At 65.2% G+C, this 22,165-nt stretch overlaps 1 protein-coding gene and 2 non-coding genes across 6 annotated transcripts; 2 read left to right on the top strand and 1 right to left on the bottom strand.

Annotated features, from left to right (window-relative positions):
- The first annotated feature begins 8,148 nt into the window (after positions 1–8,148).
- On the top strand, positions 8,149–8,282 carry LOC124522460 (small nucleolar RNA SNORA17). Its single transcript, XR_006964775.1, has one exon. It is a non-coding gene; the product is annotated as a small nucleolar RNA SNORA17 (small nucleolar RNA).
- Positions 8,283–9,305: 1,023 nt separating this feature from the next.
- LOC124522459 (small nucleolar RNA SNORA43) lies at positions 9,306–9,441 on the top strand. The gene has a single exon (XR_006964774.1). It is a non-coding gene; the product is annotated as a small nucleolar RNA SNORA43 (small nucleolar RNA).
- Positions 9,442–11,626: 2,185 nt separating this feature from the next.
- Positions 11,627–20,090, bottom strand: DIPK1B (divergent protein kinase domain 1B). 4 transcript variants are annotated; one of them, XM_047093845.1, is made up of 5 exons: positions 19,985–20,090; positions 16,574–16,708; positions 13,706–13,813; positions 13,417–13,593; positions 11,627–12,817 (listed from the first exon to the last, which is right to left on the bottom strand). In XM_047093845.1, exons 1-5 carry the CDS (start codon positions 20,045–20,047, stop codon positions 12,008–12,010), a joined length of 1,293 nt encoding a protein of 430 aa, XP_046949801.1. In that variant the 5' UTR covers positions 20,048–20,090; the 3' UTR covers positions 11,627–12,007. The 4 variants fall into 4 exon arrangements, with proteins under 4 accessions (XP_046949801.1, XP_046949800.1, XP_046949803.1 ...); XM_047093844.1 differs by lacking the exon at positions 19,985–20,090 and adding an exon at positions 18,233–18,388; XM_047093847.1 differs by lacking the exon at positions 19,985–20,090 and adding an exon at positions 18,233–18,388 and having other exon boundaries at positions 11,627–12,661.
- Between the last annotated feature and the right edge of the window lie 2,075 nt (positions 20,091–22,165).

The following is a 22,165-nucleotide window of genomic DNA, read 5'->3' as shown; positions in this document are numbered from 1 at the left end:
TGCCTGGTCACATCCCCTGAGCCTGGCAAGCTGCGGTGACCCGCGACTCCTTACCTGACGTCCGAGCCCCGTGTGAACTGGGCCAGATGCCCTCCCCAGGGTGTTCCCCTCCCCCCTCCCTAGTGTTTTCCCCTCCCAGGCAGCCCACCATCCCTGTCCCTCGAGCCCCCTGCTACCACCGCCCCCGCTCCATGGCTCCCATCCAGAACACCCTCATCTCTAAGGCTGGCTTCGGAGGTCACCTCCTCGGGGTCCTGCCAAAGCCCAGGCTTCGGGTCAGAGCGACCCGGGCTCACACCCACAGGGGGGCCACGTCAGAGTCCTGTGACACGCAAGCTCTATGCCAGCTTCTGGGACCTCGGTGCTCTTTTTGAGATGGGGTCGGCAGCTCCGACCTCCGGTGGGTGTGTGGGGGATGAAAGCAGGGAGGTGAAGGTGTCCGAAGTGGGGGAGCTTGTGGGGAGAGGGGGCTCTCAGGAAGGCAGGGGGAGGGGATGGGGAGGAGGGAAAGGCGGCATGACCTGCCCCCTTAGACTGGTGTCCACCTCCCCCTCCCCCTGCTCAGCCACGCGCCCGGATGAACAGCGGAGTGGAGTGTGGGGGCCAGGTCAGCAGGGTGGGGGTCTGTCTCGTTTCCCTCTTGACCCGGGTCTCCATACCCGCTGCGTCCAGCCGCCCTGCCTGGGTGGAGTGGCCGCGGCCCCAGGCCTAAGAGGATATGAGGGTCACTGAGCGGGCGGTGGAGATGGGATACGTGCGACCCCAGGTGTCGTGGGCTCCTGCCGCGAGGTGGTCCCGTGTGCGCAGTCCCATGGTCCCGGCGCACCTGCGCAGGCTCCACCTGCCTCGACCTTTGGTGGGAGCACCTCCCCGCCCCCAAGGCTCCCCCGCCACATCCTGCCCGAAGGTGGGAGCCAGGGGCCACTCTAGCCGGACTGGGGAAGCTCCTCCTCCAAGCGCTCATGGAACAGTCGGGAACCTGAGGCCAGGAGAGGCAGGGACTGGCCGGGGACCCACCGGGTGAGCAGAGCCTAGAGGGGCTGGGGGAGGTTTCGGGCTCCTAGGCCAGGGCTTCACTTTCCCAGGGGGTTTTCGAGGGAATGAGAGCCTCTAAGATCCTGGAGGACCACTGAACCCATCCCGTGTGGGGTCCTTTCCTCTGGGCATCCCCGAGTGGGCACAGGTCCACGCAATTGCATGGAAACACAGTCCCCCGCCCCCCAGTAACTAACCACCCGCATGGGGGTCAAAGGATGAGTGGACCCTGGAGGTGACAGGCGTTGGGGGAGAGAAGAGGTGTGGGGCGGGGACATTGTCTCCAGGGAACATGCCCAGGAGGGGAGCCACGCCAGGCCGAAGGCCAGGGGATCCCCAAGATGCCCCCGTGTGTATCACAGGCACCCCCATTCTAGAGAAGCACCCCACTCAGCTCCCGTGGTTGGAGACCTTCGAATGCGCAACGTGTTCTCATGCTGTGTCCTGATATCTCGAGGCCGTGGTCTCAGGAAAGCCCACAGGGAGGGCCTTTTCCCACTTGCAGACGGTGGGTCCGATCTCACCCCCGAAGCCTCTGGTCACGTGCCCGGAGGGACGCAAAGGTGACACCGGGAGGCCCAGGACTGGCCGGTCTAGCCTGACACGGCCCTGATCCGACTGGTGAGTCGCACGAGCCTCCCTGTGTCTGTGAGTGTGTGTGAGGCTGTGTGTGTGTGTAAGGATGGGACGTGGGGGGGGAAGCCACCCAAGGCAGAAGCAGGCTGAAGGGAGGGTCACGTCCACACCCCAGGTCAAGGGTGACTGGGAGGGGCAGGGTGAGTTGTGTAGAGCTACAGGACACAGGGACACATTCTGGTGTCCGTCCCCGAGCCCGGCCGGCAGCTGGGGTCCAGGTGCCCTAGGGGTCGGCACACACCAGGGTCTGGGCTGAGCAGGAGGCCATGACTTCAAGGAGACTCCACTCTGCCCTCTCCTGTGTTCCGTGTCAGGTGCGCCCCTTCCTCATCCTTCCACGGCCACGTGTGCCCACGAGCCTCACGGGATAGCAGGCACGGGATGTGTCTACAGGTGGCTCCCTGATGGTGCCCCTACAAGTAGATGCCACAAGGACCCCACTGTGCAGATGGGGAGACTGGGGGGCCCCAGGAGGCACGGGGTCTGTGCGGGGTTCCAGCACTGGTCAGGAGGAAAACCCAGGTCTGAACCCAGCTCTGTGGCCCCAAAGCCGCGCACCGGCTGCACCAGGCCTCGCGGGGATGTGTCTGGGCTGTGTTGGTGTCACTGTAAGGACAGGGCATGGGGTGGAGGGGACTCCTTTGCAGCCTGGGAGGGGCTCTTGTGGGAGGAGGAAGCCTGGTAAGGGGGCCACAGGATGTGACCTCACCTCTCTGGTCACAGGGCCCAATTGAACTCACAACCCGGGTCACCAGGCACCCACGTTCTGGAGACAGCGCCTGACTGGGCTCATTCGTTGGGACACCTTCGCCTGATGAACATGTTCTCCTGTTGTGTGCCCGTGTCCCGCAGCTGCCGGCTTGGGGGAGCCCGCGGCCGCAACGCTTCCTGACCCTGGAGACAGTGGGTCAGGTCGTGCACAGGACGGCTCAGGTCTCTAGCTCGCAGGGACCCAAAGGTAACACAGGGAGACCCCGAGACAGCCAGTCCAGCCCGACACCGCTCTGATCTGACCTGTGCGGCCCCACGTCCCCTCCCGTGTGTGTGTCTGTGTTTGTGTGTGTGTGTGTGTCTGTGAGTCTGTGTGTGTCTGTGTGGAAGAAGGGGTCGTGTGTGGAGGGCCCACCCGAGCAGGTGCAGGCTGATGAAGGGGTCAGATGCCTGGTGGGCGGGTCAGGCTCACACCCCGGTCAAGGATGGAATGGAGCGACAGGGTGTGCTGGGGTGGCCCTCTTGTCCCCAATTTTCATCCCGAGTCCTGCTGGTGGATGTCACTGTGCTCCGGGTGCAGGTCTGTGCACACTCAGGTCTGTGTCCGATCTGGGAGCCACAGGTGGAGAGGGTAGAAGGACACTGAGGATGGCCGGGCACGGCTGTGATGTTTCTGGGCCGTCCGCGGGTCACTGTCTTTACAGAAATCAACCGATGAAATCGGGAGGCGACTGTCGGAATCCCGATTCACCTGTCCTACAGAGTTGTGCGTGTGCCCCGTCGCCCAGGAGGGCCACCCTGGACCGAGGGAGAGAGTGGCTGCAGGGAGGTCTTGGGAAGCAGGGCCTGGAGATGGCCTGGGAACGCTTCCTTCACCACCCCGTCCCCCAGACAGGGTCCTGGTTCACGGGTCCTGGGATCAGGACCCGGAGCCCCCGGAGCCAGAGCCCGAGGGTGAGAAGGCTGGGGGTGGAATATGTGGGTTCACAGGGCCAGGGCGGTGCCAGGCCACCAATGGAGGAGCCCCCGGGGGCTGGTGTGAGGCCAGGAGCAGAGACAGAGAGCCCCGGCCTGCGGACTGCAGGGGGCAGAGGTCCTGGTGTGCGTTCCTGGCCACAGCTTCTCGGGGAGGCTCCGGGGTGAGTTGTGTCTCTGCCAAGGCCCCTGGAGAGGCCGGCGCTGGGTGGGGGGGGGGGACCTTCCCACCTTCCCTCCTCTCACCCTGAGGCCTCGGAGCCGCTGCAACCATCACTCTGTTTCCTTCTCAAGAGTCCGGGGCAGGAGCGGAAGCCGGTGCGGCTCCAGAGCCCGACCCAAGGGCATCGGGGGGCCTCGGCGTCTCTGCGGGCAGGGGTGGAGTCTGGAGCGACTCCTGCAGGGGCCGGAGAGCCAGCAGGGGACCTGGGACCTGTGCGGGGACAGCGGGCACCTGGGCAGAGTGAGCTGGGCCCTGCTTCTGCTCTTGCCTCTGCTGCTTTCACAGTTCCCGCTGCTGCTCCCAACTCTGTTCCCGTCACTGCCCTTCTCCCCGCCCCTCCCAATGCCCTTCTCCCCACTCCTGCCCCCTCCCCTGCCACTGTCCTTGCTCCCACATGGATGCCAGCCACAAATGAAGGGCCTGAAGGCTCTCATGGGGTGTTTCTTCTATTTCTAATTGTTCCATTCCCTGACCATGACCCCCCACCAGAATGTCTCTTCCTCTTCTCCCTTATCCTTTCTCTCCTCTTCTTTTTAGCTGTTACTTTATTTGTTCATTGTTTCTTTTTAATCCACATTAATCTTCAATAAAAATTTTTGTTTTTTTTACATTGCACAATTCCTGACCACTGGGTACACTCACAACGCTGTGAACCACGCCACAGAATTTTGCTGCAGAATATCTCGGTCCCCAAGGGTCACCGTGTACCCGGAGCCCTCACTCCCCATTCGTGCCCCCTCCAGCCCCTGGGAACCCCAGTCTGCTTTCTCTCCGTGTTCCGTTACCTACTCTGGAGGTTTCCTTCAAGTGGAATCTCACAAGAGATACCTTTGGGTCTGCACCGACTTTTCATACGGGACAGATTCATTTTCGTACTTTGTGGTCGTTTGAAATAGACTTTTTCTCCTTTGATATTGAAATCACAATGGATTAAAGATTAGGTGGGAATATGGAGGCCCCTTCGGTGACAATGGGCACGGTCTCGGGGTGGAGACCCCTGTGCGTGCTGTGACACCACAGCCTGAAGCCAGACAGGACACGGCGGGTCCTCCCGTGGCCCAATCAGAAACCGGGAGATGCAGAAGGCCGGACGGTCACACCACAGTGGGGGGAGCATGCCTCACGACCCAGGCCAGAGCGGTTCACAGGCCCCTAGGCCAAATAATGCACCAAAGCCAGTGTGTTCCCCGGGATGGAGGCCAGACCCGTCCCAGTCCAAGGGGAGGCGGCCCCCATGGGAGCAGGCGTCAGTGATGCGGGGCATCCCAGGGAGAAAATCAGGCAAGTGAGACCCGAGGGAGGCAGCGCTGGTCACCTTCAGACGGGCAGGTTTCTGGTCTAGGGACCGCCAGCCCAGGTGACAACGTGAGGAAGCAGAGGCCCCAGCCGATCCCCAGCGAGAAGTGTGACGGGCACCCCTCTCTGGGACAACAGAGCCCAGACCCCACCCACGGCCGCAGGCGCAGACCCTCCCCCAGCAGGGCTGGTCCCAGGACCGGCGGAGAAACCCTGGCGCAGTTTTTCAAAGGTGTTGTTTTGGGGGTGTTCATCATAGCAGTGGTGGACATAAGGGATTGGGAACAGTGATGGGACCCTTGGGTCTGGTCCACGTTGGGGAGAGAAATCCGTGGAGCAGTAGAGTGGGTGTGAGGTCTCTACGTGCGGAGTGGGAGACCTAGGGGTCATCTCCTGTAAGACCCACTGTCTGTGTCCAGGATGTGACCTGCCAACCCAAAGCCAGCTCCACCAGCAAAGGCCCTCCAGCCTTTTCCTGGGGCTGCAGAGACCGGAGTGAGTGAAGAGAAGCCTCACTGCCGGGGGTCCCCTCCCAGCCAGGCTGCTGGACGCAGCGAGCACCTGAGCTGGATAAGGGGACGCAGGGGAGCCTCCTTCTGGCATCGGCGGCCCAGACCCGCCATTCCGTGGTCCCAGTCCCGGCTCCACCGTTGCGAACCACGCGGCCTGGGCAAGGTTGTTAACCCTGGGGCCTCGGTTATCCTCCGACTGTGGACAGGACACTCGCCATGCATCCGCTCGGATGGGCTGTGGCCATTCCAGAAGGCAAAACAGATATAAAGCTGGATGGGATCTGGCCCGTTTGGGGACAGAGGGGGCTCCACGGCTCGCCTTCCTCGCATCTGCCCAAGAGGCTCTCAGGCCACAGCACCGATCAGGCAGTTGATGTGAACCTGACTACATGGGAGACAGAAACGCAGCCCTCGGTGCAGCTGCCACTGGACTGTGTGCCGCTGAGCAGGGGACTGGTGGGGAGGGGGGTGCCAGGATGGCCCTGCCCCCTCCAGGCGGGCGGTAGGAGCTGCCTTCTGGTGCTCGGAGGAAGTGACATGCCGCTTCCCTTTCCGCCGGTGTGGGGTCCCGGTCATCCTGTGTGGGGTGTTCTCGGTGGGCAGGAACAAACCCAGGGCTTCCCCTACTCTTGAGGTATGTCTTCCGTTTCCTGAGCTCAAGCTCTGAGCAGGGACCCTCCCTGGAACTGGGGGGACCATGGGTGCCAAGCTCTGGGATGTGGCAGGGCCTGCTGGCACTCCTCCTGACCCCCAGATGCTGTTTGAGAAGGTGGCACCCTGCCACCACCTGGGCTCCATCCGGTCCCAGTGGGACAAAAAGGGAAACGGGCAGCTGGCTCACTGTCAGTGCCACGGTCACCCAGGTCAACAGCGTGGCCTGCTGCTTCGAAGACCAGAGTGTGACGGCTGGGCACAGGGCCGGGGTGCTGGAGCACTAGATCCGAGTGGCCAGAGCATAAGAAACTCCTCTTTTCCTCAGAGTTAGGCCTCCAGCTAGAGTTGGCTGGTCCCTCCCGCTGGGACGGAGCCTCCCGCTGGGACGGAGCCTCCCGCAGGCTGTTAGGTAAATGGGGAGCAGGGAGGGTGTACTTTCTTCCCCAAAGCAGCCCAGAGCTGCCCAGAGCTGCCCAGAGTGCTCACAGCCAAACCGATCTTGCGGCAAAAATGGACATGCCTGGGGCGGGCCAGGTCTGGGGGCACCCTGGGACTCCCCACTCTGCCCCCAGGGCACGGTAGCATTCTTCGTGGATCTGTCCTCAGTCCTCAGCAGTAACTTACCCTGACTTGACCCCGGCTCCACAGGCCACGCCCCATCGGCCCCAGTTAGCGGGAACTTGTTAGCTGGGGAGAAGCACCAGGAGGCTAATGAATCCCTGGAGGGTCCTTCCCGACCCGACCCCAGAAGCTTCCAGGTGCAGGAGGAAGCAGAGGGGCGCTGCCTGGTGCCCTAGCGGCCCCGCCCCGCTCGGCGAGAGGCCTCGCCCAGGAGACCCCCGCCAACGGGGTGAAGGCGGCGCTCCCCGCAGGGGATCCACCTGAGGGCCCCCCCCCCACGCCGCCCGGCAGCGGCTCAGCCTAGCCTCGCAGAGAGGAGGCCCCAGGTTCGGGGCCGCTCTCGGGTGCGGGACAGGTGCTTTGCACAGATCGATTCCTGCAGTCCTGCCCCCCACGGGACGTAGGTCACCGGATCTCCGTTTCGCAGGCTCGCACTCTCCAGGAGGAGGACCCGGGGCTGCCGCCCGCAGCGGACCGAGCCGGGGGCGCCGGCAGAGAGTGGGAGCTCCAGCCGGTGGGGCCTGGCTGTCTCTGGGGACGGCTCCCGGGGAGCGACAGGCGACAGCAGAGGCCGGGAGACTCCGCTAGGGGGCGCTGCGGCGGCGTGCCGGGGACGGCGCGGTTTGGCCCTCGCGGGCCGCCGTACGCGCTATAAAAGGCGCACCGCGCGTGCGCGCGTCCTTTCCGGGCGGTGGCGGCGTCTCCGCGTGGTGAGCGCGGCCTGGTTCCCGGAGCCCCGGGCGCCCGCCGCCCCGCCAGGGCCTCGCCAGCCGTGACCCGAGCTGTGGCCGTGCGCCCCCGTTGCCGGGCCGGCCGCGGGAGGGACGGCGGGTCCCGGGCCAGGCGGCGGGCGGGTCCAGACCTTGCCGAGCGCTGAGCGCCCGCCGCCCTCCGTCGCGGGTTGAGACCCGGAGGAAGTGGCCTCCCGCCTCTGGCCACGCGTTGTTTTTGCTTTAAAAAGCGGGTCGGCTGCCCCTCGTTCCCTGGTCGGGTGTGGCCGAAAGGCGGCTTCCGAAGCGCGGTGGTGTGAATGCCGCTGCTTAGCCGGGGGCCCGGTGGGGACAGGCATTCCTAGACCTGGTCCCGGGCTCCATACGCGGCCAGCCAGTGACCTTAGTTTTCCGCACTCGAGTTAGGCGGGGACCGGGGAGGGGGACGGTAAATGGGTTTTGGGGGCTCCTGGCCACGCGTAGGCCTGGTGGCAGGGTCTGTGGACGCCGAATGCAAGCAGAACAGCCCACGAGAAGTGGCTCCTTGTGGGTTTGCCGGAGTTTTACTCAAAGGGCCGCTTTCTTTTTTCTGTAGGGAGTTTGCTAGAGACCGAGCACCTGGGAGAGCGTCCTGGGGTCTCAGGTGAGTCGACACGGAGGCGCTGGAACAAATCCGCCCCGACGTGTGACGTGGTTTTCTGAACGGGGGCCAGTCCACCATCCAGGCGGTCAGGGGAATAACCCTTGGGTTGCTGGTGTTCCCGGCACCGAGCTCACTGCCCCCAGAGGCGTTGCAGGTGTGGCTGCGTTTGTGTCACATTTGTGTCATTCGGCGGCAGAGAGAAGGGAGGCTTGTCTACGCCCAGCGTTCCTGCTGCAGAACGTTTGGATGATTAATAGCCTGACAGCGGACAGGGAGCTAGATTGTAGATGTGCTTCCTGGCACCCTGGAGCCTCACGTGAAAGCCCTTCCGTTGTGTCGCAGCTCTTGGGTGTCCTCGGATGGTGAGGCGGTCCAGCCTTTGACAGCAGGAGGTAGGAGTGGGTCGCTGACAAGCAGGGATGAGCAGAAGAGGTGAGTGGATTTCAGGTAGGCTGACCTGCTGAAGGGCTGAGGGTTCCCCGTCCCAGGGGATGAAAAGAATGAAGGCACCTGAAATTTCCTTTGGGGGAGACCGAGCACCGGCCCCTAACCGTCTGACCTGCTTCAAATGACTCTGGGTCAGAGCGTTAGCGTGCTCTGTCTCCTGAAGCAAGTTGGATGCGCTGCGCAGCCAGAAACTTGAGCGGTCAAGTTGCAGGGTTTTGACAATGCGGAGACCGTGGCACAGGCCGGCCATCCTGGCTTTCTCTGGTTTTAAGAATTGCGGGGCACTGTTTCCTGTCCCGTTCCCTGGTTTGTGGCTTTCTGGTCCATTGGTTAGTAGCTTTCGGGGGGGGGGCGGGCAGCAACCCCTCAGGAAGGAAGGCCCTCCGGCTGCACTGCGGTCCCCCGGCTACATCGGGCACTAAGGCGCCAGTGCGGGCTGCCAGTTGGGGCTCCTAAAGGTGACCGCAGAAAAGTTAAAAAGGATCACCTCGTCCGTAGTAGCCGGGGTTGTAAACACAAGTGACAGGCAGGAGGAGAGACCGCTCGAAAGCGCCTCCGTGCCACGCGCCTCGCCAGACGGCTGTCACAGTCCCGCGGAGGTAGAGGCTGGTGTCTCATTTGGTAACGGTAATAATGGCGGCCAACTTTACACGGTGATTTTTGGGGGTCAGGGTATTTGTTCCTTAATCCAGGAAGGAAGGGGACTGCCAGCCTGTGAATGTGGGCCAGGATAACACCGTCACCGTCCAGACCGAGGAGGAGAGGAGACGCTGGCCCCAGCAGGTGAGGTGTTACCCCTCCGCCTCCTCGCTGGGGGTCGGGGGGGGGGTGGCTGTGCCCCTCAGACGCCGGGCGTCCCGGCACCACAGACACAGCTGCTCTGCTGCACCTGTGACATTGGGGCAAAGAGGAAGCGGCTATTTCTACGCTCAGTGCTCAGAACCGTGGGCACTAAGAATGGTTTGTAGCCGAACATGCCTGCCAGCTGCCGCGGGCGCTGCTTACGCGCCGCAGGTAGACCTGCCTCCTGGCTTCTAGCGGGAACGCCGAGCAGGGCACCAGCCGCTTTGCTCTTCGGGTTCTCGTGTGTAAGATGACCCTCGTCATGGGGGGCGCATGGAGGCGAGCGTGTGGCCGGCCTTTGGCCCGCTGGGACTGACCAGGAGAGGGTCTCCCTCTTGGAAACGATCGTTCTGTAGGTCTGTCTGGGGAGGGCTTTCTGGAGGTCTTAGGGCGAGTGTGTTTTGCACTCCGGCTGCTACGAGTGGCTGGGGCTTCTAAGCCCTGCGCCCCCCACACCCTGCTCTAAGGACCCTTGAGACAGCAGAGCAGGAGGTGGGCCCGGAGGGCGGGTGGGGGAACACCAGAGGGCCACACCTGGCTTTGTCCTGCCAAGGAGACGCCGCAGTGCCACCTAGAACCCTATATGTGACCCTCCAGCGCACTGGCGAGTGGAGGGGGGCGGTCTGGGTAAACCGCACTCGGGTAGCGGTTGTGACGAGGGCTGTCCTGCCCTGTTTTCAGGTGGAGAGCCCAGCCGGCCCAGCCAGGCGCGATCCAGGCCGTCCGCTCAGGGTGAGACACTCCCTGATATAAAGCCAAGTAGCAGCAAGGTATTTTGCATTGCTTTCTGAAACGCTTGTGCAGAGTGTTGGCGTGTTGGAAAGCAGTCCTGTGGCGTGGGTCTGCGGGGCGAGACGGAGTGTTGAACTGTTCATTGAGCCCCCTCTGACTCCAAAAATCCGAGAAAAGTAGACGCGATTGAGAGCATAGACAAGGGGTCAAGATACATCGGGGGGCCAGGGCCTCCACTTTTGATGCAGTGATTGTTGGCAGAGCAGCCTCGCCTCTGCTTTCAGAGGAGCCCCCGCTCGGAGGCCGCCCTGCGCGGGTGTCTCGGGTCCTCATTCTTCCTCCCCGGCCGCTGCATCCCGCGGGGAGCAGAGGTTTCGAACTGCCCGGAGTCCGTGATTCTAAACCGCTGCTTGTGCCGCGTGTGGACTATTTCCCCTGCACACAAGGGAGAAAAGTCCGGACGGGGAGAGGTGATTTCACCGTAAGGTGGAACGGGTGTTGAGAACTAACGCTGAAAACACGGGAGGACGGCTGGAGTTGGGAACAGGTTTAGGCAAACAGTGGTGAAGTAAGCCGAAGGATTTAGTGCTTTTATTTTTCAATAAAACTGTTTCTCTGTTGGCAAAACTCGAGACTAAATCGGTCTTGAACAAGCCGTCTTGACTTGGCTTCTCCTCAGTTTGATTAGCGGAGGCCCCGTGGCGCGCGGGCGGGCGGGCGCACGCACGCACTGGTGGGTATGGGGGTGGGGCGGCTTTGCTCTGCCGAGCTGCCACCTGGTGGTTTGACCGGGTGACATTTAGAGAAGGGCGTGGGCTGGGGTGTCCGCCCCAAGTTCCTGAGTCACTTCCCAGGCAGGGTTTTAAATAACCCCTTGGAGTTCGGCCTGCAAAAGCCCACGGCCTCTGGAGTTGTCCCCAGTGACCTGGGGCAGGGAGGTGCGCTTACCCCAGCTCGCCAAGTCAGTCCCCGATTACTGTGTAGAGGTCTTGAAGCCATGACCCCAGGACGAGAGAGGGAGCCACCTGCTCGCACCCTGGGGCTGGCTCTTGCCCCTTGTGTGGGGCAGGTCGCAGCCTGCAGATTCTCAGTTCCTTGCACAGGCCTGGGCTCCTCAACAGTGGGGACCCCGGGGGGTGGGGCGTGGTGCCAGGCTCCTGCAGCTTCTCTTTGGGGAGGGGCAGGGAAAATGCTGGACTCTCCCAGATAGTGGGTTTTCCACGTTGGGGTTCACTGAAATCCACCAAATTCCTCCAGTGTGTTCTGTGAGCCCGGCACCACAGGAGGGGTGGTCTGGAACCAGAAAATGGGCTGCTTGCCAGTAACCGTGCAGAGCTGGGCTCCACGCTTCCTCCCAGAGCACCGTTGCCATTGTGCCATAACCTTAGCGGTCTCGGTCCCGTCCCCACTCCTCCTGCCCCACCCCCCCCCATGTGGCTGGGCTCTAGGAGACCCCAGCGCAATGCCTGCTGAGGCCTTTTTCCACAGCTAGACCCTGGGGGCCACGCATCTTCCGTCCGCAGCCCCTACCTCTGAGCCCAGGTGGCTGACGGCCGGTCTAGGGTCCAGGGTAAGGGACTCCGGGGCACTCACAGAAAAGCTGTTTATTTACATCACGAGTCCTTAAAGGTAACAAAACCTTGGGAGTGTCCTTCAGCCCCTGGTGGTCAGGCTCCGGGTGCTCCCGTCCTGCTCCCCCGCCCCCACCCCAGTCTCCTGGTCCAGCTCGACAGCCCCTCTGTCTGGTCGTGGGGTCTGGAGAGCTGGGAAGGCGGGGGGTGGGGGAAGGGCTCCGCACCACTTCCCCGGGCTTCTATGCAGACCGGCCGCCTGGCCAGGCCCCCACCCCACCTCGGTCCTGGCCCTGGCCCTGGCCGCCTCCGCAGGGTGAAGAGGGAGGAGTGGCTCGCCAGGGCCCCGGGCGCCCCCTGGTGAGCGGGAGGGCGGGAGGGCGGGAGGGGGGCGCCCCTCAGGAGTACTTGGTGTTGGAGATCTTCTTCCAGAGCAGGGTCTTGAGGTGGCTCAGCACCAGGGAGTGGTGCGCCTCCACCTGGCTGGCCAGCCCGCTCAGCGTGGTGCAGGTGCGCAGCTGCTTGCCCAGCTCCTCGCGCAGGTCGGCGGGGGCACCGGGCAGCAGGTAGTCCCGCAGCAGCTCGCACACCTTGGCCAGGTTGGGCTGGATGAGGTCGCCCTTGCACTGGCGCATGAGCTTGTCGCAGGGGGCCCTGCAGTCTCGGCCGTACGTGCAGTCCGCGCTGTGCTCGCAGTGGCGGCCCCGCAGGAAGCGGCGCACGGCGGCCTCGGGTGCCACCTGCTGCAGGTCCGCCATCTTGAAGTCGTACTTGGCCGTGTAGCCCACGTTGGCCAGCGTGGTCTCGCACATGTAGAAGGTCCCGTAGGCCCCGTGGAAAAGCTCCTCCACGAACTCCAGGAGCCCGATGGCGATCTTGGCCCTCCAGGGCCACGCGGGCCCCAGCCACTGCTGGAGGGCCGTGTGCAGGGCGGAGGGCAGCAGCGGGCGCAGGAGGGGTGGGAGAGCGGCCCCGTGCCAGGAGCCGTGTGGGACGCCCTCGGTGACGTAGAGGTCCCCACAGGAGCCCAGCAGCCTGGAGGCGTGGTCCTCCTGCAGGGACAGCAGCAGCAGAAACTCGTTCTGCTGCAGCAGGGCCCACACCGACTTGGCCTCCGCCAGGGACACCCTGCTGTCCTTGTTGAAGTCCGCCATGAGCAGGACCCGCCCGACCAGCGCTGGCAGGGACGGCAGGTCCCCCAGGTTCGCCTGACATCGGAGACCGAGGGAGAGGGAAACCGAGTCATTTCAGGGCCCCGCGGGCTTGACCTCATGGTGGGTTTCTAAGCTGGCAGGATGCCAGTTGACCTACTTGGTTCAGACCCTGGGACCCCGTGCATCGGCCAGCTTGGGAGAGCCCGTCCCAAGTGCCCACAAGCAGGAGGGGATGACCCAGGGATGTGGGAAGACCTCTCACCACCTCCTGGGAGCCCTCCCTGGCCACTGGCACACCTTTGTTTCTCCAGGAGCCGTTCCTGGGGCTTTCTGGTCTCCACTGGTGCTCCGGGAGCTTGGGAGTGGGCACCTCAGCACAGAGGTGAGAGGTGTGCTGGGCCCGCGACTTCGCATCTGCTCCCACCCACCCCCACCTCCCATGCACACACAGCTCCCTGCTCCCCCCACAGATGCCCCGGGCCAGGGAACGGGTCCTCTGCACCCAGGGGATGGCCCCCTGAGCAAGCGTCTGCTTGCAGCCGAGGTTAGCCAGCCCCCTGTCCGGTGGGTACGGCCCCGACCCAGCCCGCCTCCTGCCCTGTGCACACATTCCTGGGGTCAACTCCACACCCAACTCGCAGGAGCCAACGGACCTTGAGAAAGCTGAGGGTCATCTCTCGGAACTCCTTAATCGAGGTGCCCCGTGTGGGCTTGTCAAACAGTACCAGCTCCTGCCGGGGGGCCGCGTCCGACCTGGCCTTGGAGTTGAGGCCCTCCTCGACGCCGCACTTGATGGCCACCTCCTTGCCCTGCCACAGCCCGCTGTATACCTGGGTGGGGCCACAGGAGCCCTCTGTGCAGACGTCGGTGGGGGCGGGGGGGGGATGACAGAGAGCGGAGGGCCTGGCCCCACACCCGACACTGCCGCCCCGCCGGGCTTACCTGCCGGCCGGGAACGGAGGAGAGACAGGCCCTCCACTCCACCTTGTGCAAGTTGCACAAGTCCTGGCAGATGGAGCCCGAGATGATGCCCTTGCGGTACTGGTCACACTGCGGGTGGGGACACCAGGGAGCGGCCTGAGGAGGTGGGGCCCCTCCCCAGGCCGAGTCTTCACCCCATCATCCACGTGGGGCACCCCGGGTGGGCAGCTCGAGGCCCCCCCACACCTGCCAGGTGCCCCCTGGTTCTCAAGCCACACACCCCCCCCCCCGGGAGGGCACCGCCACCACTGCAGCCGGCAACCTGCAGCCTCCGGCCACACCTGAGGCTCAGCGGAGGGCCAAGGCACCGCCCAGAGCAGCTGGCAAGGGCCTCTGCTCACCGCGGCCTGAGAGCTGCCCCCCACCTGCCAGGTCTGGGAGTCTGCTGCTGCCTGGCGTGGGCCCCGCCTCTGCCCCGAGGGTGGCGTACAGGGAGCCTGGGGGCCAGCTGGGGGCACTGGCGCGGCCCCTCCCCGTGCCCGTCACCCGGGGCTTAGCCAGACCCACAGCCAGCCAGCCGCTTGCAGCGATAACCAGGTTGGGCCCCCTCCTTTGCGGCCCCCTGAAGCCCGGGGGTCTGGGCTGACCCTGAGGAGGGTGGGAAAGCTTGGCGGTGACGGAGTGCGGCCCTTCCCCCCCCCCCCCAGGCGGGAGGTGCGGCCATCTGGAGCACCGGAGCTTGTGGGGTGCGTTCCTGGAAGTGCATCACCGTTGCCATGGAGCCCAGGCCCTTGCCGAGCCGGGCTTGGAGGAAGGAGAGCGAGGCGCCCAAAGTGCGGGGGGATGGGGGGGGGAGGGCGGGCAGGCCCGGGGACAAAACCCAGAGGCCGTGGCTCAGCTCCGGGGAGCCGGGAAGGAGGGTCCGTGCCGCAGCGCCACGCCAACGATGCCGTCATCGAGATGGCAAAAGAAAAGAAAATCCCATTCGCCCGCCTCGTAGGGACGCCCTGCGCCACGAGGCGTGTGACCCCCCAGAACCCCACAGAACTGCAGGGCCTTGGAGGTGGGTGGGCCGGGGCGCACTGCCCTCTGGGCCCGGGGAGGGGCTCCCACAGAGGCTGAGGGGGCAGCGTGTTGCCTCGCCTCCCAGCCTGCTTCCCACCTGCACGCGGGCCGCGGCAGGGGCTCAAGGCTAGTACCCACCAGACAGCCAGAGGCCGCGGAGAACCTGACCCGAACTCCTGCCCGTGGCCCTGCCGCGTGGTCGTGCACACGCTGTGGGGCCTGTGCGAGACAGAAGATACCCCCACGAGGCAGACACGTCCTCATGGACTGAGGGCCAGAGGGCCAGGCGCTCAGCAGCCGAGAGACCCTGGGGGCGGGTGGGGGGAGGGAGGAGCTGCAGTCCCCCTTGTTGGGAGAGAGACAGTCCCCTGCTGGTCCCCCAGCGGACCCTCAGGCTCAGAAACACCAGCTGACCCTCTAGTTGGCTGCTCCCTGCACCCCTAGGCCAGATCCCCAGCCCTCACCTCCTGCCCCATCTCCCTGCCCCACCCACCACCCTCACCCCAGCCACCCTGCATGCCCCCACAGCCCTCCACAACCCTCACCACAGGCCTCCCAGGGCCCCAGGTCGCCTGCCCTGCACCTGGCTCCCCGGGCCCATGCTGGCCCTCCCCTGGGCCCTGGCCCAGCCCCACCGAGCTGTCCACACAGCAGGGCCTCTCCCCACCCAGAGCCTCCCCCCCCGCCCCGCCCCATCTGCCCTTGTGTGTCCCCAGACCCCCTGGACCGTGAGGGCAGAGCCCTGTGTCTGGCGCCCAGCTCAGGTCTGGCTCCTGGACGCCACCGAGAACAGGCAGGAAATGGGAAAGCCGTTCCCCCAGTGTGGACACCGTGTCCTCGGGGCCCGGTGCTGGCCTGTCCTGAGGAGGTGCTTAACCAACACTCTTGAAAACCCCATCACGTGGGTTCTCCCACCTCCGGACCCCCCACTCCCTCCCCGCTGCCACGTCTGGACCTTCCCAGTTGGGGCCCCTGGGGGCTCTGGGCCAGAGCTGGCCTGGCTGAGCCCTCCCGTGGCCAGCTTCAGCCCCACACAGCACCCCCCTCCGGAGACAAGGCCCCCTTCATCTTCCAGGCTGCCCGGCTGCGGTGGGGCAGGTGCAGAGCCCCGAGTTCCCGATGCTCCGGGGTGGGTCCTGCGGGCCCATCGAGGGGGCGGCGGTACCCTGGCCACCCGCTCGCCAGGGGCTCCAGACTGCCCGGGAGAAGGCCAGGCAGGGCGCCGAGGGGGGTCAGAAGAGCCTGGGGCTTGTCGCCGCCCGTGGGCTGGCGCGGCCCCTACCTCCCGCCCGAGTCACCGAGTGTCCACAGAAGCTGGGCGTGAGCTAGGCGTGCACACACGAGTCCGCGTGCCTTCACGTGTATGAGCACACGCAAGCTCGTCACGCCCCTCCCTTCCCACGCACATCCACAAACATACACGCTCATGAGTGGCTCACACACGTCACCTTCCCTGAGGCCACAGGCAGTGACCCCCCCCCCCCCACCACGGGAGGCTCTGAGGACCATGCCTCACGGCCTCCTTTAGCAAGGGGCCCTCGAGGCCACCCACATCTGCCCATGCCAGTCTCCCTGCTGAAAGTCCTCCTCCCCCCAGACCTCTGTGAACGCGCCCAGCCGCCAGCCCATGCCGTCCTGCACACCTGCGGTGGCGTCCCCACGGTCCCCCCCTCCCCGCCACCCCGTCTCTTCCGCAGCCGGCCAGAGACGGCTCTGCACGGCGCTCCCGGGCCCACCTGAAAGTCCACCCTGCTGGCGTCTTGAGGGTCCAGGGCATGCCGCCCCCGCCCCCGGCCCCGCGCCAGCCCACGAGGCGACACTTACGATGACCACCTGGCAGACGTGCCCGCGGCAGAGCTCCGCGTAGGTCGAGTAGTGCACATACACCAGCCAGCTGCCCACAAAGATGCCCAGCCACAGCAGGAAGACGTACTTGACCCGGAGGCCCGGGAGCCGGCCCTGGGGGGAGAGAGGAAGCGCCACATTCGGGGTGCGTTTACCTCCCCCCCACTGACCCCGGCCTTCCCGGCCTCCCCCCCCCCCCACCCCCGGGGCCAGCACCCTGCCCGGCTCCGGCTTCCAAAGCTGCCCACCACCCAGGGGCACTCCCTACGTCTCTCCTGCCAGTCTCCCTCCGCCCTCGGTGCACCCACTCCGGGCTGGGGGCCGCTGCCCGGTGCTCCCAGGCTTTTAAATCACGCAGGCAGGCAAAAATAAGTTTCAAACCGAAGGGACACACAGAGTAGGCAAGTCTACTTTGACGAATAAAGACCTTTTTTGACAAATTCTCTCCCATCTTGCCCTCATTTCATGACGACGTTGTAACCTCTGCACAAGGTCGGGGTGGAAAATCACCACCGTGCACCCTGTCCTCTGACCGGTGGGCAGTTCCAGCTGGGCCAGGGCCAGCACGGGGGACGCTGGCACAGGGGGCAGGGTCTCAGCAGCCCCCACCCGGGGAGCCTGGAAGGGACACGACCTCGCACACCCACGAGAACGGCAGCATTGTCCCGAGGGCCAAAGAGAGACACAACCCAAGGGTCGACCGACCGGTGAGGGGGGAAACAAAACAGGGTCCGTCCACACCGTGGAACGTCATCCGCTCTTTAAAAGGCAGGGAGTCCCAACACAGGCTACAACGCGGATGAACCTTGAGATCACTGTCCTCAGATGAGCCTGTCACAGAAGGACAAGTCCTGTAGGATCCACTCACAGGAGGCCCTGGAGAAGTCGGATGCACAGGCGTGGCGGGGAGGGGAGGGTCTGTGTATAACGGGGCAGAGTCCGGTCTGGGAAGACGAACACGTTCTGGGGACAGACGGGGGGGACGGCTGCACGACCGCGTGAATGTGCCTGCCGCCCCTGAACTGTGCCCTCAAAAATGGTTAAGATGCTAAACTTCACATGGTGTGTATTTTCCCACAGTAAACAATAAATAAGATAAACAGCCCCTGTCCCCACAGCCAGCCGCCCTGTCCCAGATGTCCGGGGTGGGCGGGGGACAGCTTCTGTGGGGGTTCAGCCCCCTCTGCCAGGTTTCCCCAGCTGATGAGCGGAATCGCAGGACGTGAGGGCCCCAGACCCGTGCACAAGCAGGTGGGCTGAGGGTTCGGTGTCCCGCCCAGCTCCCAAACCCCTGGGTTCCAGGGACACCACCTCCCAGCCCCACCCCCCACCCTGGCAGATCACAGGCCTCCCAGACGGCCGTCCTAGAGCAGCCAACTGAGGGGATGGGGTTACCAATGTCTCAGTCGGCGGGGGAGTGAAGCCCAGAGGAAAGGGCTGGGACCCGGGGGGCCAGGAGAGCAGGAGGGCCCAGAGCTTCAGGTCCCCGTGCCCCCCCACCTCCCTCCAGCCACACTACGTGCCCCAGGGCGGCGGCTCCAGTCCCCGTAGCCCGGGGTCCCGGCTAGCTGAAGGCTGGGGCTGGCGCTGAGAGACAGGGCCACCGGCTCTCCAGTGAGGACAGGGTGGGGGCCTCACCTCCCGATTCCCTGGCTCCCGCCCTGGGAGGGGCTGCGGCAGGAGGGCCCCGGGGAGCTCCAGGGGCCGCTGAGGGGCCGCAAGGACCAGGGAAGAACGGGAAGGCGTGGGCCTCAGCCCTCCTTGTCCCTGCCACCACATCTGCTTCCGTCACATTTGTTCAAAATGAAAAACAGGAAAGCAGAGAAACAGTGGATGGGGGGCCGGGAGCTGGGGGGGTGTCGCTGTGGCAGGACAAGGTCAGAAGACTTCCGGCCGGCGGCGCACAATGCCGCGAGGTGGCGGGAGCGGGGCCTTGGGTGGGCATTCAGCTCCCAGAGGGCCCTGAAGGCTGGCGGCAGGGGTCAGAGGTTGATGGGTAGGAGGAGGGCAGGCCCGAGCAGCGCTGGGCCTGGGGGGGACCTGGGGCGGACCCAGGCACACGCGGTGACCGCGGGCCCAGGAGCCTGCCTGCAGGGCCCAGCACAGATAGCACCTCGGCCCTGCCAGACTCCCTCCACGCTCTCCCAGTATGCGGTCCCCACGCTCTGGGTCCTGGATGGGTTACATGGGTCCTTCCTCTAGGAGCCGTGCCTGCCCTCCAAGCGTCCCGTCTCCCACCAGTGAGTGAGCCCCTGGGGCAGGACAGGCTTACTCTCGGGCGAGTCCCATGCAGCTCCCCAATCCCACCTGGCCTCAGTTCCTAATCAAGCCACTTGGGGAGTAAGGAGAATCGCTCAGGGGTCAGTAACAGCCACGTCACCCATGCACCAGCACCCCACGCGCACCATGGCACCAACCCTTCCCTCTAGCCCAGAAGGATGTTTCACGGACAGGGAGACTGAGGCTCTGAATGTGGCCCCTTAATAGCAGGTGGGCGGGGCTGGCTCCAACCCCTGGGAACCGGACCGTCCCAGTACCTAGGTCAAGCTCTGGGCTTCCTCTGCAGCAACCTGGTCAAGGCCCCTCCCTCAGGATGAGGGGGGGCGGGGAGGGCACACCCCACTTCCCAGGCCTGGGGGTGCGCCCTCAGACCCCTCCGCTCCCATCTTGCCCAGGGCTGGGTGGAGACCGGGATGCACCCTGAGGCCCAGGTGGGCACGGAGGGCGTCCCCCACGGACACAAAACCCGAATGTTTCCTGACTCCCAGGCTTCCTCCCGGAGGGGACGGGAGGACAGCCAGGCCGGGGCCAAGGGCGCACCACGGCAGGGACCCTCTTGCCCCAGGACGGCCTGCAGAGGCCAGGGAGGTGTGGGCTGCTCCGAACAGGGCTGCGGAGGGCAGGTGCATTTCGGTCTCGGGGCGGGCCTGGCCCCGGCCACCCGAAGCAGCGGTGACAGGCTTCCCACCGTGGTTCCCAAGGCAGCCTGCACTTCCCCCGCAGACAGCGGCCCCCTGGCTGGGACGGAGACTCGTCCAAGGTCATGGTGGGGTCAGGGCACACCCCTGAGGTCGGGCCGGCTGGGAGACGACCCACGGGGAGGCTATGTCCTTCTGACGGCGTTTCTGCGGGTCCCAAGTTTTCCACAACAGGAAAACCAACCTCACCTCTTCCAAGCGAGGGGCCGGCGCGGACGCGGCGCGGTTTCCGGGCCTCTGGGAAGGGGGGTGGGGGAGGGGTCCCGCCCGTGGGGGAGGGGCTTCTGCGGCCCCGCGGGCCGGGGCGGCCACCCCGCAGCCCCCGCCGGCCCGCGACGTCCCGACCCCAGGCCCTCCCGGCCCGCGGGCGGCACGGAGGCCGGGGTGGGGGGGGGGGGTGGGGGGCGCCTACCTGCAGGCCCTTGGAGAAGGGGCAGAAGAGCGCCAGGTGCGCCAGGCGCCGCAACCGCCGCATGGTGGGCCCCCCGCGGGCGCGGGCCCGGCTCGGCTCGGCCTCAGCCCGCGGGCCGGCCCGCAACGGCCGCCCTCCGCCGCCGCCTCCCCGCGCGCCCGCGCCCGCGCCCGCGCCCGCGCCCGCGTCCGCGTCCACGTCCACGCGAGGGCGCACTCCGCCGGTCGGCCCGGGCGGGGCCGCGAGCGCGGGCGCGGGCGCGGGCGCGGGCGAGGGGCGGGGGCGGGGGCGCGGGAGGAGGAGGGGAGGGGCGCCGGGAGAGAGACGCGGGCGGGGGGAGGAGGGGAGGAGCGCCGGGGAGCGGCGGGGAGGGGAGGGGGCGCGGGAGGAGCGGCGGGGGCTAGCGGGGGAGGGGCGGGTGGCGGAGGGGGCACCCGCGGCCCCGCCCCGGCCCCGCACCCCCGGGCTTTGGCGGCGGGGCTGTCACCGCGAGGCGTCACCGCGAGCTGCGGCGGACCCGCCGGGCGGAGGGACGAGCCGGCCGCCGGCAGGGCGCCCTGGGGAGGGGTCGGGCGCGTGGGGGCGCGGAGGGGGCGTCCGGCGCCAGCCACCCGGCGGGCCTGGAGGAGGGGTGGACGGACGCAGTGCGAGCCTTGGCCCGCTTCTTCCATTTTTCGGGGAACGCGGTGAGTGCGCCCTTCTCTGTGCGCGGTTCCGCCGGGGTGTCTGCGTGCAGCCCCGCAGCGCCCCCACCAGCGGGCCCCCTCCCTTCGAGCCCCCGCAGCCCCGGCCCTGATCGGCGCCCCCGCGGCCCATAAACGGAAGAGAGCAGGGACAGCCTTGGGGTCTGGCCTGTCGCCGGCAGAAGCCAGAAATTCACTGAGCGCCCGTGTGCCCGCGGAGCCGCGCGCCCGCACCGGTGCCGGGCTCGGTCGGCGCTCCCGCGGACGTGGGGGGCGGGGGGCAGGGGCGGGGGCCCGGCTGCCTTCAAGGTCGCCTTGGGTTTTGTGAGAGGGTGCGTTTTCCCTTCCCGCGTGGAGGAGGCTGGCAGAGATGTGAGCCCGGACTCCGCCGGGCTGGGGTCAGCGGGGCGTCGCCCGGGGTCCTGGTCCTCGCGGCACCTGCTGGCGGGAGCGGGAGCTCTGGCCGCGCTGGCGAGCGCGCCGCGGTGTCTCTTTGTGGCTGGACCCGCATTTCCCTGTCGACTGACGATGTCGAACATTTTTTTTCCCAGGAGCTTCTTAACCACCCGTATGGCTTCCCTGCTAAAACGTGTATGTTTTTAAATGTATTTTTCCCTATTTTCTTTTTACTGTGTTGTTTCCTTGTCATTGAGCTTTGAGAGTCCTTTGTAGCATCGTTGCCGCGACATTATCAAGCAGGTGATCTGCAAAGATTTTCTCCCCGTCTGTGGCTTGTCTTCTGTTTCCCTTGAGTGTCTTTCAAAGAGCGCAAGATCCCAAAAAAAGGAAATGAAGTAACATAAAAGAGCGCAAGCTCCTGAGGTCGACGGAGTCCAAGTGACCCATTTCTTCCTCCTGTGGTTTGTGCATTTCACGTCTGTCACATCTAAGAAATCTTTGCCTAACTGAGCAGTGCAAACATCTGGGTTTTCTTCTAGAGGTTTTGCAACAGCTGTGTCTGCCGCTTACCCCCCTCCCCCCCCCCCCCCCCGTCGCTGGGGTCCAGAACCACGTGACCCTCCTTCTGGCAGATCTCCTGGCCGCCTTCATCCCATCACGTGGGCACCTCATCCTCCCAGAGCCTCAGGAGAGGGGCAGCCTCAGGGCAGTGAGATGTTGTGACAGAGAGCCCGCAGCCCTGTTACTTTATTACGGCATATTGCTACAGCCATTCAACTTTTAGTTACTGTTACTCTGTTTCAGGGACCGATTTACAAATGAAACTCTAGCATAGGTCTGTGCATGTAGGGTTCAGTACCATCCGCATCCACTGGGGGGTCTTGGGATGTATCCCCTGTGGATGGGGGGCGGGGAGTTACTGTATTAAGTTTTAAATGTACGTCAGCGATTGCATTAGAGCTAACTTTTGTACGTGGTGCGGGAGGTAGATCAAGGGAGTAGTTTGGTTTTTGGTTCTGTGTTTTGGGATTTTTCTTTGTTGGGCTTTTTTGCACATGGCTATCTAGTTGTTTGAACACATTTGTGGAAAAGATGAACT

Source organism: Lynx rufus, unplaced genomic scaffold (assembly GCF_022079265.1).
Source record: "Lynx rufus isolate CCGP_SWC_20201006 ecotype Redwood Valley unplaced genomic scaffold, mLynRuf1.p SCAF_36, whole genome shotgun sequence".
Lineage (NCBI taxonomy): Eukaryota > Metazoa > Chordata > Mammalia > Carnivora > Felidae > Lynx > Lynx rufus.
This window is presented reverse-complemented; position numbering and strand designations above follow the sequence as displayed.